Consider the following 17,484-nt stretch of genomic DNA (forward strand, 5'->3'; position numbering starts at 1 on the left):
AGGAAGGCAGATATGCATAGAGTCAAAGTAAGAGGATGGAGCGAAATCTATTGGACATCAACTGATAAAAAGAAGGCAGGAGTCACAATCATGACATCTGAGACAAAGCCAAAGTAAAAACAGATCTAGTTAAAAGAGATAGGGAAGGTAATTACATCCTGATAAAAGGCAGTATAGAAAATAAGGAAATATCAGTACTCAAAATGTATGCACCAAATGGCATAGCATCCAAATTTCTAAAGGAGAAACTAGTGGAGCTCAAGGATAAAATAGATAGAAAAACTATACTAGTGGGAGACCTGAACCTTCCTCTATCCAAACTAGATAAATCAAACCAAAAAATAAATAAGAGGTAAGAGAAGTGAATGAAATCTTAGAAAAATTAGAGTTAAAAGATATGTGGAGAAAAATAAATAGGGACAAAAAAAGGAATACACCTTCTTTTCAGCAGCACATGGTACATTTACAAAAATTGACCATGTATTAGGGCATGAAAACATTTCAAACAAGTGCAAAAGAGCAAAAATAATAAATGCAACCTTCTCAGATCACAATGCAATGAAAATAATAATTAGTAAGGGTACATGGAGAGGTAAATCAAAAATTAATTGGAAATTAAATAGCAGGATTCTCCAAAACCAGTTATTCAGAGAACAAATAATAGAAACAATTAATAATTTCATTGAAGAAAATGACAATGATGAGACATCCTTTCAAAATCTATGGTATGCAGCCAAAGCAGTACTCAGGGGGAAATTTATATCCTTGAGTTCATATATTAACAAATTAGGACGGGCAGAGGTCAATGAATTAGACATGCAAATCAAAAAACTAGAAAGTGAACGAATTAAAAATCCTCAGATGAAGACTAAATTAGAGGTCCTAAAAAATCAAAGGAGAAATTAATAAAATTGAAAATCAAAGAATTATTGATTTAATAAATAAGACTAGAAGCTGGTACTTTGAAAAAAAAACCAAATAAAATATACAAAGTACTAGTCAGTCTAATTAAAAAAAAGGAAAGAAAAAAACCAAATTGACAGTATCCAAGATGAAAAGGGAGTCCTCACCTCCAATGAAGAAGAAATTAAGGCAATCATTAAAAACTACTATGTGCAATTATATGGCAACAAATATGGCAATCTAGGTGATATGGATGAATACTTACAAAAATATAAATTGCCTAGAGTAACAGAGGAAGAAATAGATTACTTAAACAACCCCATATCAGAAAAAGAAATTGAACAAGCCATCAAAGACCTCCTTAAGAAAAAACCCCCAGGTCCAGGTGGATTCACAAATGAATTCTATTAAACATTCAAAGAACAACTAATCCCTAATTATACAAACTATTTGACAGAATAAGCAAGAAGGAGTTCTACCAAATTCATTTTATGACACAAACATGGTACTGATCCCAAAGCCAGGCAGGTCAGAAACAGAGAAAGAAAACTATAGACCAATCTTCTTAAGGAATATAAATGCAAAAATCTTAAATAGGATACTAGCAAAAAGACTCCAGCAAGTCATCACAAGGGTTATTCACTGTGATGAGGTGGGATTTATTCCAGGAATGCAAGGATGGTTCAATATTAGGAAAACCATCCACATAATTAACCATATCAACAAGCAAACCAAAAAAAATCACATGATTATCTCAATAGATGCAGAAAAAACCTTTGACAAAATACAACACTCATTCCTATTAAAAACACTAGAAAGCATAGGAATAGAAGGGCCTTTCCTAAAAATAATAAACAGTATATATTTAAAAACATCAACTAATATCATCTGCAATGGGGATAAACTAAATCCATTCCCAATAAGATCAGGAGTGAAACAAGGATGCCCATTATCACCTCTATTATTTAACATTGTACTAGAAACACTAGCAGTAGCAATTAGAGAAGAAAAAGAAATTAAAGGTATTAAAATTGGCAATGAGGAGACCAAGCTTTCACTCTTTGCGGATGATATGATGGTTTACTTAAATAATCCTAGAGAATTAACCAAAAAGCTATTCGAAACAATCAACAATTTTAGCAAAGTTGCAGGATACAAAATAAAGCCCGCATAAGTCATCAGCATTTCTATATATATCCAACCCATTTCAGCAGCAAGAATTAGAAAGAGAAATTCCATTTAAAATCACTCGACCATATAAAATACCTAGGAATCTATCTGCCGAGACAAACAGAGGAACTATATGAACACAACTAAAAAACACTCTCCACACAACTAAAATAGACCTGAGCAATTGGAAAAACATTAACTGCTCATGGATAGGACGAGCCAATATAATAAAAATGACCATCCTACCCAAACTTATCTATCTATTTAGTGCCATACCCATTGAACTACCAAAAACTTTTTTACTGAAATTGAAAAAAAAACCATAACAAAGTTCATTTGGAAGAACAAAAGATCAAGGATATCCAGGGAAATCATGAAAAAAAAATGCAAAGGAAGAAGGACTTGCAGTCCCAGATCTCAAACTATACTATAAAGCAGTGGTCATCAAAACAATTTGGTACTGGCTAAGACACAGAAAGGAGAATCAGTGGAATAGACTTGGGGTAAATGACCTCAGCAAGACAGTCTATGATAAACCCAAAGATCCCAGTTTTGGGGAACAAAACCCACTATTTGATAAAAACTGCTGGGAAAATTGGAAGACAGTACGGGAGAGATTAGCTTTGGATCAACATCTCACACCCTACACCAAAATAAACTCAGAATGGGTGAATGACTTGAACTTAAAGAAGGAAACTATAAGCAAATTACACAAACACAGAATAGTATACTTGTCAGATCTTTGGGAAAGGAAAGACTTTAAAACCAAGCAAGAGCTAGAAAAAATCACAAAATGTAAAATCAATAATTTTGATTACATCAAATTTAAACGTTTTTGTACAAACAAAACTAATGCAACCATAATTAGAAGGGAAGCAACAAATTGGAAAACAATCTTCATAACAAAAACCTCTGACAAAGGTCTAATTACTCAAATTTATAAAGAGCTAAACCAGTTGTACAAAAAATCAAGCCATTCTCCAATTGATAAATGGGCAAGGGACATGAATAGGCAATTTTCAGATAAAGAAATCAGAGCTATTAATAAGCACATGAAAAAGTGTTCTAAATCTCTTATAATCAGAGAAATGCAAATCAAAACAACTCTGAGGTATCACCTCACACCTAGCAGATTGGCTAACATGACAGCTAAAGAAAGTAATGAATGCTGGAGGGGATGTGGCAAAGTTGGGACATTAATGCATTGCTGGTGGAGTTGTGAATTGATCTAACCATTCTGGAGGGCAATTTGGAATTGTGCCCAAAGGGCAATAAAAGACTATCTGCCCTTTGATCCAGCCATAGCACTGCTAGGTTTGTACCCCAAAAAGATAATAAGGAAAAAGACATGTACAAAAATATTCATAGCTGCACTCTTTGTGGTGGCAAAAAATTGGAAAATGAAGGGATGCCCTTCAATTGGGGAATGGCTGAATAAATTGTGGTATATGTTGGTGAACCCACTATTTGATAAAAACCTGCTATTGTGCTCAAAGGAATAATAAAGTGGAGGAATTCCATGGGAACTGGAATAACCTCCAGGAAATGAGGCAGAGTGAGAGGAGCAGAACCAGGAAAACTCTGTACACAGAGATTGATACACTGTGGTACAATCGAATGTAATGGACTTTTTCATTAGTGGCAATGCTGAACAATGCTGAACCCTGAACAACTTGGAGGAACCTATGAGGAAAACCACTCTCCACATCCAGAGGAAACACAGTGGGATTAAAAACACCGAAGAAAAACAATTGCTTGAATACATGGGTCGAAGGGATATGGTTCGGGATGTAGACTCTAAATGACATCCTAGTGTAAACAACAATATGGAAATAGGTTCTGATCAAGGACACAAGTAATACCCAATGAAATTGCATGTTGGCTGCAGGAAGAGCGGGTGAAGGGGAAGGAGGGAAATAATGTGATTATTGTAACCAAGGAATAATGTTCTAAATTGACTAAATAAATTAATTCAAATGGAAAAAAAAAGTTGGCAAAATTATTGTAAGTAAATGAAAGCCACCATAAAACTGCTGAGGATTCATATTGGGGAGTCCCATCTATAAATGGGGGCATAAATTTAAGGCCCATAGATCACAGACGAAAGGTAACAAAAACAAAGACCAGAGAAGTCTGATAGCTAGCATTTATATATTGCCTTTAATTTTATAAAGTAATTTACATACCTTATTTTATTGAATCCTCATGACTAGCCAGGAAGTAGGTGTTATTATTATCCCCATTTTACAGATGAGGAGACTAAAGCTGGAAGGGGTCAAGAGACTTGCCTAGGGTCACCCAGGAAACAAAGTGTCTGAGGCCGGGTTTTCCTGAGTACTCTAGCATACTGCCTGATACAAGGACACCTCTGGCATGGTACAGGAAAAGAAGCAGAATTATCTTTTGTGACAACTGCAGTCTGGAAAGAATCAGCATGAAAAAATGAAATGGGGTCATTAATGGAGGTCGGAAACCCAAAAACATCATGGCTTCATCAGCAATTGTCTATAGGTTAACCATTAGAAGTGTGACCTCAGTGCCAGGAGAACCAAAGATAGAAGCCAGAACAAGAGGCATATTTTCAATGTACCAGTGCAGTCATGGCATAAGTCTCAAAAACAACTCACAAAATACACTTGACTGAGATCTGCTTTGTCAAGAATGAGCTAGATTTTTGTTTTGTTTTTTATTTTTTAATTGAAATTTTTTATTTAATTAATTTAGAATATTTTTCCATGGTTGCATGATTCATGTTCTTTCCCTCCCTCCCTTAAGTGCCCCCCCATAACCAATGTGCGATTTCACTGGGTTTTACTTGTGTCATTGATAAGACCTATTTCCAAATTATTGATATTTGCACTAGGGTGATCATTTAGAGTGTACATCCCCAATCATATCTCCATCAACCCATGTGATCAAGCAGTTATTTTTCTGCTGGATTTTTTTTAACTGGAATGGCCAATATCAGATACCACCTTAAAGAACAATTGGTGAACTGCATTTATTAGAGTCCAACAGCCTCTGTGTGTGTTTTTGTGTGGTATATATATGAGAGAGAGAGAGAGAGAGAGAGAGAGAGAGAGAGAGAGAGAGAGAGAGAGAGAGAGAAAAGCAGGCTAACAGTTTCTGATCACTCCCTGAAGTATAACAACTAAGCTAAAGAACCTCAATTTATAAAGTAGATATCCTGCATGAAAATAATGAAGCACAGAAAACAGTCCATCAGTCAGTCAATAGGCATTTATTCATAACCTCCATATACCAGGCATGTACTAAGTACTAGGGATACAAAAAGAGACAGAACAAGGCAAGAGAAGATCCCTGCCTTCAAGGAGCTCACAATCAAATGGGGGAGACAACATTTAAACAAGTAGATACAAAAGTGAAGGACAAAGATCACTAACCTCTTTCCTTTATTTTAAAAGAATTATATTCAACAGAAAGGCTGTTCATTTGCTTCCTATTGTCAGAAAAAACATACCAACTAACTATACTTAGTCAGAACTATTATGATCCAACTCAAAGTTTCACACCACCTTGAGGCCACATGAAAGTACAAGACACAACTAGGAGAGCAGCAGGCTAACTTTAAAAATGGCAGGGGTCAGTTTCTCACAGTACTCTGAGTCATGCAGACTCTACTTTTTGCCACAGTTTTGAGTCCCAGCGCTCCTATCCCTGACAACTTGCTTTCAAAGGCCAATCTAAAAATCAATTCTGAAAATGAATTCTCTCTAGCCTGAAGTCTCACCGAAGGGCTCAACCCATCAGGAGTCCCTGACAAACAAAATACCTCAACACAGCCTACCTTGGGACCTAAGCCAAATCAGCTTTGACCAATAAGTTTGTTGTGATAAATAAGTAAGTGTGAAATCTAAGAGATGAAGACCTAGCTGAATTTGCTCAAAAAAAGAGAAGGAATTGGAGTAGGGGCAGGGGGGAGGGGGCAACAAACATACATATATTTATGGCCATTAAAGGTTTCTTTTTTTAAATAAACTAGAACCATCCTTATTGAAATTGAGTTATCAAAGTATTTTTAAAAACATGTTCATGAATCATCCCTGCTCCTAGCAGGTGTTTTAAATATAGCCTGATAATAGAAGTTCAGGGGGGAAAAGTTTCATGGCAATGAACTGTCTCTTCATTTTTCATATTTTCCAGGCAAAAGGGTGTTTATGATCACACTACTGCTCTTCCAGGAGTCTAGAATTCACTGTTCTATTTTATGCACTTCTTATGAGAAAGGGTTCATTATCTTCACCAGACAATGGGCAGAGGGATTCATGACACTAAAAAGGTTAAGAAATCTTCCTCTAGAGTAGTGCTTCTTAAAGTGAAGGTCCCCAGGTTCTTTTCACAGAGTCTACAAGGTCAAAACTATTCCAAGAATAAGAATAATAATACAACATTTCCATTTCTAATATATTAATTACAGATAGGTATAACCAATATAAACAAAAGCTCTCTGGGGTGGGAGACAGAGGTGGTTCTCAATCATTTCTAAGAGTTTAAGGGAGGCCTAAGATAAAAAACATTTGAAAACAGATACTCTGGAGATAGAAAAAATGCTTAAGAAGAAACAGGAGAGATAGCTGGCTATCTCAGTGGATAGAGAGCTAGGCCTGGAGATGAGAGGTCCTGGGTTCAAATGTGATCTCAGACACTTCGTAGCTGTGTGACCCTGGGCAAATCACTTAATCCCAATTAGCCCTTACCTCCCCCTTTCTATTTTGGAACCACTATTTAGTAACTTATGGTAAGACAGAAGACGGGGGGGGGGGGGGGGGGGGTAAGAGATGATATGAATGATATGAGAAAGAGGAAAAAAACCAAAAATTTAGGCAGTTGTCTATTCCTGATTCCACCCTGTCCCCAGCCCCAAATTTCTTTCAATTCTAAATCTCCACTTATCCTCAACAGACCTAACTGCTTACCTTTCATCAAATTCCATAGAAAGCACCATCCCAAAGAGTCAAATGGAGAGAAAACAACCATTTCATTTTATAATGCTTAAAAATGTTGCCAACTGATTTTTTTAGCTTCTGTCCTTAGCAAATCAACAGGGCATTGACCTGAGGCTTTGTTATTATCTACATAAACTAGCAGTGGTTCTCAATAATTACCACTTAATCTCGCTGAGCCTCTATTTCCTCATCTGTAAAATAGAAATATTCTGACAAACAATATTATTGACCTCACAGTGTTGTGAGGCCCAAATAGTATATCCAAATGGTGGTAAAAGACTTTTTCAACTTTAAAGCATTATATAACTATCAGCTATTATTATCATCAGAGGGGGTAATTTCCCATTTGATACTCAAATCTGAGTCATATACACACAGCAGTCTTTGTTCAGATATGCCTTTTCATCAATATAACTTTAATCTAATGTAGCCATTTCCTTGGCACTGTATTTAATACTATCTCAGGATCACTGTTAAATTAACCAAGACATAATTAAGTTCTCTCTATGTTAATGAGCATTTTTGAAAGGTCACCACTATATCATGTACTAAAATTTCAAAACCTCAATTAAACCCAAGCCACCAGGCCTAGCTCTCTATCCACTAAGCACTAGCTTCCCTTTCTATCAGTCTTTTTCAAAGGAGTGTCTATAATTTCATACAGGTTTTAATGCAATCAACTAATAAGCATATGTTGATAATTTATGCACCAGACACTATAATAGGTACTGAAGATGGAAAGGCAAAAATATGAATGTCCATCAGCTTTGAACTATGTTGTCAGAACATGGAAGAAAGGTCTCTTTAGGTGCCAGGTAAGAATGCAGATATTGTTCCAATAGCTTTAAGAACAGCATGGAATGCTGGGCGCTGTAACAACAGTGTCCAAACATCTAGTAGTATAAAGTTATCAGCTCATTAGTGGCCTAACAGAACCATATCTCTCTCTTTGGAATTGAGGTCTGCTTTTTTTTTTTAACTTTTTATCTCTGAGGATTTCCTTAATAAACTGTAGAGAAAGCATGGAAAGTAGATGAAGAAGGGACAAAGAGAAAGAAAATGGAAGAATCTTTGCTGAGGAAGATTTTTCAATTTTACCACTCAAAGAGGATATAGAAAACTTTACTTAATATCTTTTTTTTTTTAAACCCTTACCTTCCATCTTAGAGTCAATACTGTATATTGGTTCCAAGACTGAAGAGTGGTAAGGGCTAGGCAATGGGGGTTAAGTGACTTGCCCAGGGTCACACATCAGAAAATGTCTGTGACTGAGACCAGATTTGAACCTAGGACCTCCTGTCTCTAGGCCTGGCTCTCAATCCACTGAACCACCCAGTTGCCCCTACTTAGTATCTTGAGACATACTAAATGGGATAATACTGAGTCTCTAGACAAGCAAAATCAACTACTTTTTAAAAATTTGTTTTACATTAAAATTCCCAAATATCTCCCTCTCTCCTTCCTTCCCTCCCCACACTAGAGATAAAAAGATGTAAGATAAAAAGATAAAAAGTATATATATGTATATATATATATAAAACTATGTCTTGCTCATTTCTATGTATCAGAGCTTTCTCTGGAGGCAGACAATATATGTCATTCTTCAAACAATATTTCTGTTGCTTTATATGATGTTCTCTTGGTTCAGCTTGTTTTTACTCTTCATAATTTCATGTAGGTCTTTCCAGGTATTGTTTTGTTTTAAAAATAAACCTCATTATTTCTTATGGTGCGGTAATATCCCATCACAATCATATGCCACAACTTGTTTAGTCATTCCTCAATTGCATCCCCTCAATTTCCTGTTCTTTGCCACCACTATCAACTTTTAATTTTTTGAAATAACTCTAGTAGTAACCATATATATACCTATATCTATATGTGTGTATATGTACACATATATATGCACACTCTCAATTTTCATGTCTTATATTTATTGATTCTGTTAAATAAAATGATATTAAATAAGTTTAATATTTAATAAGAGACAGTAATTATTATTGGGATCGGAGGATTCTCCATTTCATTAAAAGTAATTTAATGAATTGCGTAAGAGTCCAAGCTAATTAATTACCTAAGAGTTTGTTCTAAAGGTGAGAATTCACAAGTTAAATACAGAGCAACAAGTCAAGCAGCAGACTGAGAGGTTGAGTAACAAACCACAAGTGAGCATGGTCAGATTCCAGACCACTGCACCCTGCTACATGCAAGGGTAAAATTCCCAGCTGCCACATGTGAGGAAGAGGTAAGGACAAACTAGGTTCAAATTTGAAATATCAACTATTAAAACTACCAATATGGTCCACTCACTTCTCACAATCAGTACTTATTTAAGAAGGGTTATGAGACACCCCAACCAAGTATCTTACTTGGTGTTCTCATCAATTCCCATGGATTTAATTATTATCTACAGGAAGATGATTCCCAGATCTATATAGCCAGCCCTAATCTTCCCCTCTAGTCCCACATCTCCAAATGTTGTTTTGAAGTGGATATCCCTTATACATCACCTCACATGCCTAAAAGAGAACTTTTCTTTCTCCATCTTTCCTGTCACCCAAGTTGGATCTTATCATTCTTATCCTGATCTCATCCTTGGTCTCTTGCTTGATCTCATCCTTGATCTCAATCTGATTTCATCCTTAGCTTCTCATTCTCATTCATCTCACAGATTCTACCCACTGCCAAATCTTCTCTCTGTGTCCCCTTCTCTTCACTCACACAAGTAGTATCCTCCTTTAGGCTCTTACCTCTTGCCTGGTTTCGTGCAATAGCTTCCTAAATGGTTTCTCTGCTTTATTTTCCTAAAGAACATAAGTTACTCTTCTACTCCAAAAACTCCAGTGGCTCCCTATTGCTTCTAGAATCAAATATAAAACCTATTTAGCTTTTAAAGTCCTTTCAAAATCTAGCCCTGGGGGCAGCTGGGTAGCTCAGTGGACTGAGATCCAGGCCTAGAGATGGGAGGTCCTAGGTTAAAATCTGGCCTCAGACACTTCCCAGCTGTGTGACCTTGGGCAAATCACTTAACCCCCATTGCCTAGCCCTTACCACTCTTCAGCCTTGGAACCAATACATAGTATTGGTCATTTTAACTTCTTATGTCTCAGCTTCCTCTGCTATATAAAAGGTAAGTTTGGTCTAGGTCAATGTCTAACTGTAATTCCTATGAAATCTTGGTTTGCCACCACCAATTCTTTACAAAATGTTTTAGTCTTACAAAGTCTCTGCAGAAACTTTTAAGACATGAGACCTACCTAGTACAAGCTCAACAGATAACAACCCATCCCAATTACTTTTAGATCCATTGTCTCAACAACATAAACAATATCAAATAAAGTTTTCCTAAAATCTCTGCATCTATCTGAATGTTAAACATTTCTTCTGCTAGTTTGTTTCCAATGATACAACACATGATATAGATATAGGCCTAGCCCTAACCCTGCAAAGGTAGGGTTTCTCCCCTTCCAATCATTTTAATCTTCTCTAGCTCTCAATGCATTCCCCACAGGATTCAGAATCAAGAGCCAAGAAAGCTTCTCAACAAATCATGAAGGAGTTCCTTCTGAAACCCCTTCCTTCCATCTTGTGACCCTCTTATTCTCACAACTCAATTTCACATCAGGAATACTCCTCAAGCACCAAGGCACATTTTTAAGAATTAAAAAAGGAAATGTATTAGTTAAGAGCCTTCCCTTTGTGACTCCCCACAGCACTCTGTGGGAACATCTTATCCACATGAATTCACATTTCCACACAAGTATTTTTGAGGTAGGTAGGGAAAGAGAGAAAAGGAGAGAAAGAAAAGAAATAATAGAAGATAGTCAGTGAAATATTTTAGAAGGCAAATCAGAAGGGAGTAGAGACTAGTAGGGAAGTTAGTCATGGGTGGAATCTGATATGTTCTTTCACTAAAATACTTTTCTTGGAGTCCTCTTTGGGTGTTCTGCTGTGTATGTGGAATTGATCACTTGGGGGAGTTTGTTTAATTAAGAATGGGGAAAATTTTTTCCCCAGACTCTCCTTACTCCATGATTATGCCATGTTAAAAATGAGACTGTACTGGCTTCTCTGCCTCCCCCACCCCACCCCACCCCACTTAAAATCTTACCTTCTGCAAGAAGCCTTTCCCAATGTCCCTCAATGTCTGTGCCTTCCCTGTGAGATGGTCTCCAACTTAATATGTCTATAGCTAGTTTATACAGAGTTGTTGGAATGTTGTCTTGGATGAGTAGGACCCATCTTTGTATTCCCAGCACTTAAGCTTGCTGACTTGCCCCTATCTGAATTTGGAAAAAAGATATCAAGATTGGCTTCACTGTTACTTTCTGCCAAAAGACTCTTTATTGCTTCAGCCCACTAGGCCTTTTCTAAGTAGAGCCAAATAATGTTATAATGGTTATTGTTCCAGTTTCAAATGCAATTGGCACTCCAAATTTGTGCTTAAGCAAGAAGCCTCTAAGCTAAGAGGCAAAGCTGTATCAATTCCATTTGGAGTCAGAGAACTTTGCTGTTCTATGATAGAGAACAATGTCTATTTAAGAAGCTGGAATAGGGTATATACTTAGAGAGTTTTGCAAGCTCAAAAATCTGACACCTAACATGTTATCACATAATTAAGGAAGTAGACCCACAAAAAGATCATATGTGGTTTTAAGACTAAACAGGACCTCAAAGGTCATCAGGTCTAACACCCTTCATTTGACAGATGAAGAAACTGAAGAAAGCCTAGAGAGGCTAGTGAAGTTGTGCTCCCAGAAATGTTTAACATTTATGTCTGTTTCCAAACACTAGCTAGTAGCAAGGGTTCATACTTACTTAAAATTTTACCTGGATGCATAAAAAATTATACCTAGATAGGAACACTGTTGGTTAAAAGAGAAACAAAACTATCTTAGGGTTACATGATATCAACTTACCGAAAACTGGGAAAAGGAAGAGAGAGATAGAAACTACTCTTCTTGGCTACTCTCCCTTAAGTCCTCCTCTTAGCACTTAAGGAGAAAAGGATAGGTTTCAATCTTTTACTTATTAGCACTTTCCAACCACAGACTAAACATGGACAAACAGAACATCAAAGCGATGGTTTTGAAACTGAGACCCTGAAATTTTTTCTAATGGTCCTTGCCTCAACCCCAAAAGCTCCGTTTTTTGGGTTTTTTTTTTAAGAATTAGTAGGAGTGAGGAGCACCTAGGTGGCTCAGTGGGTTGAGAGACAGGCCCAAAGACAGGAGGTCCTGGGTTCAAATTTGGACTCATGACACTTCCTAGCTGTGTGACCTTGGGCAAGTCACTTGACCCCCATTGCCTAGCCCTTACCACTCTTCTGCCTTGGAACCAGTTCACAGTATTGATTCTCAGAAGGAAGGTAAGGATTTAAAAAAAAAAAAGAATTAGTAGCCCACTCTACCCCCTAAACAAAAAGCACATTCCCTTTCCTTAAACACTTAAGACTGAACCAAATTCTAGAGAGGGAAAAAATAGGGAAGAAATGGTCGGTAGCAACAACTAAAAATATGAAAGCAGCCTTAATTTATGCAGGTCCATGGAGATGGCTTGCAAAAGTTATGTCAGTGGACTGTATAATATTGGTGGGCTGACTGAACTGGCCTTCTTGGAGTGTTTCTAAATCAAAACAGAAATGGCTTCCAGTCCTGAAGAGGCCACCACTTAGCTGTGTGACCTTGGCAGAGTCATTACTCTGCTCCTCAGCCAACTCTTTTGTTTCATGAGGGGTAGGACAAGATGCTCTCTCAAATCCCTTTCAGCTCTAACAGCTACATGTATGTACATGGCTGTTTGCACACTGTCTGTGTGCCCCATTAGAGTTGAGCTCCTTGAGCCCAGAGATCCTGTCCTAAATTTATAATTCTGTTCATGAATCATATTAAAAATGAAATTCTTCTGACTTCTTAACTAAAATCTATCCTTCTACAAGTGGCCTTTCTGATTCTTCCCCTCTTACTGCTAGTGATTAACTCCAGTTTATCTTGTCCTTGACTTATTTGTATGCTGTTGTGTGCCTGTTGTTTGCCCTCCTTGAGGACAGCCTTTCTTTGTATCCCTAGCTTGGATGTGTGTGTGAATATACATGTATAATATACAGATGGAGACACGCATGTTTACACATAGCTTTACAACCCACATGTATGGTGGGCCTATGTGAGCGTGGGCTCTTTACACATGTGTGCATATATACATATAAACAATGGCCAACAAACCATTGCTCAAAGAATGGCTGGTGCACACATGTACACATATACGCACATACATGAGGAGCATACCGGTATGAACCCGTGTATGTATGACTGATGCACACATACATATATGTATAGCTACATATTCTACACATACACCAGAGCAGGTGATGGGCTGGTACACTAGGAGTGACTGACACCCACATATCTATTTAAGGACACATATGCATGTTTATTTATACACGGAGCAGCAGCCTTCCTTCCATATCTAAAATGTATAAACATATACACGTGTGTAGCAGACGATGACGCCTGAGGTCGCGTCCCCTCCCCCGTACCCCTGGCTGCCGACCCCCGCCCCCCAGTCCTCTCTCCCTCAGGCCTGGAAGGCGGAGGAGGGGAGGGACCTGGGGCCGGGGTCACCGAGGGGGTTGGGGCAGGCGCCGAGGAGGAGGGACTGGAGAGGTCCCCAGAGCCTAGGCCTAAGCTCCGGAGCCCGGGGCGGAGCGGGTGCGGACCGCAGGACAAAGGGGCACAAGCAGGGGCAGGGCGGCAGCACCGCGCGACGGCGGTTACTCACAACAAGAAACTCATGTCGGACACGGTGGGGCCGCAGCACCGGGCGGCGGCGGGGCGGGGCGGCGGCGGCGGCAGCACTTAACAGTGACTCGGTCTTGGCTTGTTCCCGGGGCAGGGAACGGAGAAAGCGGGCCCGGGTCCCTCAGGGGAGGGGGCGTAGGAGGAGAAGGAGGGGCCGTTCGCTCCAATCGCCGACGCCGCTGCCGCCGCCTCCTTCTGTCCTTCCCGGCTTCCTTCCCAGCTGCCGCCGGGTCCGGCCTCCTCGGAAGCTCTCGCGAGAGCCACAGGCCCCGCTCCGCCCTCTTCCTGGAGGGCGGAATGAGGAAAATTGTAGTTGAGACCGGCTGGTGCGCAGGCTCGAAGCCAGGAGTGGCAAGGCATGCGGGGCGTGGTTAGGCAAAAATGGAAGGACCCGCCCCGTGATCTCACTAGCCTAGGAAACACCCCCGAAAGACAAAGGTGACAAGTGTGGGCTACTGCCAAAGCAAGAGGTGCAAAAGTAGAAGGTTGGCAAGGGTTGTGCTGCAACTAGCACAGTGAAACTTATTAAAATGCTTAATGTGGGTATTTACACCTTGGAAATCTGGCAGATGCCTCAAATCAGAGCTTGATTTGTTGTCTTGATTGCCTAAGTGGTAAAGAAAATGTTAATGATGCATATCCTACTTAAAAGTGGGTTGTCCGAACATTTTATTATTTTGGAAAGCGCACCCCCCCCATATTAGGTATGAAGAATGATAGCATTTATATTAGCTGATAAAGGTTTGTAAATATTAACCAATTCGTAGTGCTATTATCCCATTTTACAAATGAGGAAACTGAGGCAGGAAGAGGTTATGTAAATTGCCAGAATCACACCACTAGTACATATCTAAGGCAGGTTTTGATCTCAGATTTGAGGCTCCACCTACTGTGCCACCTAGAGTCTGATAAATTTTTCAAGATCTTATCCTTGATTAAAATTATAGAGAAGCAAGAGTAGCCTTAAAATTTTGTTAAATTTTAAATTAATAACTTGACTCTCAACACAAAAAAAAAAACAGAAGGGGTAAAAATTTTACCAAAAGCCTTCACCCTACCCAAGGCAGAACAGAAAGGAATTAAGGAATCACGAAGAAACAAAATGCATTTGTTCTTTCAGGCTTGACCTGCCAACTCTGGCTCTGCTCTTCCATCTTTCCTTATCTCTAAATGTGCTTTTGGGCAGCATCTGTGCCCACTACAGGCAGACACTCTGGAGTCAGGGGTCAGCAGCAACATTTAATACTTAATGTTTCTACAGTGTTGTAAAGTTTGCAAAGCACTTTACACACATCAGCTCATTTATTAGCAAGCATCCACTCTAGAAACTCCAGAAAACTATACAATGGCTCAGGGCAGACAGAAACAGCCCTCAAGCGCCATTCATTGGATCACTAGCACTTGGCACACAGTAGGAGTTTGACAAATGTTTATTGACTGATTGACTAAAATTTGGATTGAAGAAGACAACATGTCAACTAGCCCATGACAGGAGGGTCATGAAAACCTAGAGAGGAGAAAATTGGATTGAGCATTAGCCTGAGGCTCAGGAATACCCCCGTTTGAATGTCCTGTTTCAGGCACTAGCTGTGTGACCAGAGAAAGTCATTGACTTTTTACTAAGTAAGCCTCAATTTGTCTATCTATAAAATGAAAATAATAACGCCTCCCTCACAGGGTTAGGGTTAGGGTATGGGGATCAAATGAACTAATAGTTCATTTGTATGTATGTAAAGCTAACCTTACAGTGTTGTAGAAATGTTCCTAATTTTCTAGTATTTTCTTGGAAAATGTTTTTTGTTTGGCTTCTAAACAATTTGTTATATTAAAAAATTGTGGTTTGTGTTGCAGATGAAAACATGATTTATCATTTATATTATTTGGGTATATTGGGGGGCTTTTGGTTTTATAAGATTATTCACTTACAAAAATGAATATGTTTTGCGTGATAATACATGTATAACTGAAGAAATAATGTGGATAGATGGTGATATCCATGATAAGAAACTGGGTTAGATACTTAATTGACTCTCTATAAGTATCTCAGTTCCCTATTGTGAAAGGAAGGCAAAGTGGACCTTCCTTCACTGAGCCAGCGCACACAAGCTTTGGAGACTGATTTGTATAAAAAATATCTTTTTATTTAGAAATCAAGGGTAAAATATGAAGATTAAAACACAAGGATGCCCTAATTCTAAGTCCTGGTACTCCAACCCTTCAATCTATGTCCATCTCATGATGGAGTCTTCAGCTACACTATTTCTCCCTGGCTCTAGCTAGTTTTCCCCAAACCTTTCTAATCTACCTGACTATTATCCTCAGTTGTTGGTTTAGTTAGTTATCTCAGAAGTTGTCTCCAAATTTACTAATAATGAACCCAAGATGACTGTGTTTACTCAGAGTTGAGTATGGCCCCACAAACAGGATCTTCAGATAAACCTTCTCTCAGGCAGTGTTGGTAAAACAACAGATATAGATAGATCTTCTGTAAGATGTTCTCTCCAGTGAAACAGAAATCTCCAAAGGCAGTTTACAGTTTTCTTCTCCCACAAAAGGTTGAGGTAGAAAAACTCTCAGAAGAGAACAGTCTTCCTTTTCCAGCTCAGGACAGGAAGTGACAGTTGCTCACTCAAACAGCTTCCTCTAGCTCCCTGTATATTCCAAGATCCCTTCCAGGATTCTTGGAAGGGGCTCATGCTATTAGCTCTGGATACAGCATCCAATATTCTTAAACTTAACCTTATCAAAGTTTATCTTTCTATAATCTTATTCTTATATAACCCAGATTGAATTGTTTGCCAGCTCTGGGAGGGAGGAGGGAAGAAGGGAGAGAGACAATTTGGATTATATAATTTTGGAAACTTATGTGGGAGGCAGCTGGGTGGCTCAGTGAATAGAGAGCTAGTCCTGGAGATGGGAGGCCCTGGGTTCAAATTTGCCTTCAGACACTTCATAGCTGTGTGCCCTTGGCAAGTCACTTGACCCCCATTGCCTAGCCCTTACCATTCTTCTGCCTTAGAACCAATATATAGTATTGATTCTAAGACAGAAGGTAAGAGTTAAAAAAAAAACAAAACTTATGTGGAAATTTGTTATTAAAAAAATAAATAAAAATCAGTGGTTCTCATTTCTCTTTCTTATTGCCATCCCTCTAGAGCAAACATCTCTAAAATAAAGTTTAGGAATGGTACCTTAGTAGAATTTCCCAAATTTGAATAAACATAGGGTACTCCCCTATACATGCAACTCAGTATATAATGTGGATATCAGGTACAGAACAACCTTTTTCTTTCCTGTACAATAGAATATGTATAAAACACAAAAGGACTCATCAGAGCTCATGAGCAAATTCAACAGCACAAATTCACATAATAACACAATAAATTCTTTAGGCTCTCCCCTTCACCAGAAGAAAAGACAATTTATGGAACTGCTAGACAAAGATGCCCTTTTTTCTTCAATCTGAACCCTCTGAGCAATTCACAACAAAAATCACAGAGTCCAGGTCAACTCAAGGCATACATTAGGCCTTCAACTAAGGGGCAGTTCTCTGAGAAGAACACTTCAAGAAATCCCCCCTGAAAAGCCAGTGGCCTACTCATCCTCAGGAAGTCTAGATCTCTAGGGAGCTCTGGAACTCAGAAACT

The 17,484-nt window shown here is 38.6% G+C and overlaps 1 protein-coding gene across 2 annotated transcripts in view; it reads right to left on the bottom strand.

Moving 5' to 3' along the window:
- The window catches only part of MOB1B (MOB kinase activator 1B), a 92,621-nt gene extending 78,474 nt beyond the window's left edge, over nt 1–14,147 (bottom strand). The window contains exon 1 of one of the 2 annotated variants that reach the window (XM_007495651.3): nt 13,818–14,147. In XM_007495651.3, coding sequence (XP_007495713.2) covers nt 13,818–13,831 — 14 coding nt within the window. In that variant the 5' untranslated portion in view covers nt 13,832–14,147. The remainder of the gene's footprint in view (nt 1–13,817) is intronic. The other variant, XM_056803355.1, reaches the window with a different exon arrangement.
- Nucleotides 14,148–17,484: the final 3,337 nt, after the last annotated feature.

This window comes from Monodelphis domestica, chromosome 6 (genome assembly GCF_027887165.1).
Source record: "Monodelphis domestica isolate mMonDom1 chromosome 6, mMonDom1.pri, whole genome shotgun sequence".
Lineage (NCBI taxonomy): Eukaryota > Metazoa > Chordata > Mammalia > Didelphimorphia > Didelphidae > Monodelphis > Monodelphis domestica.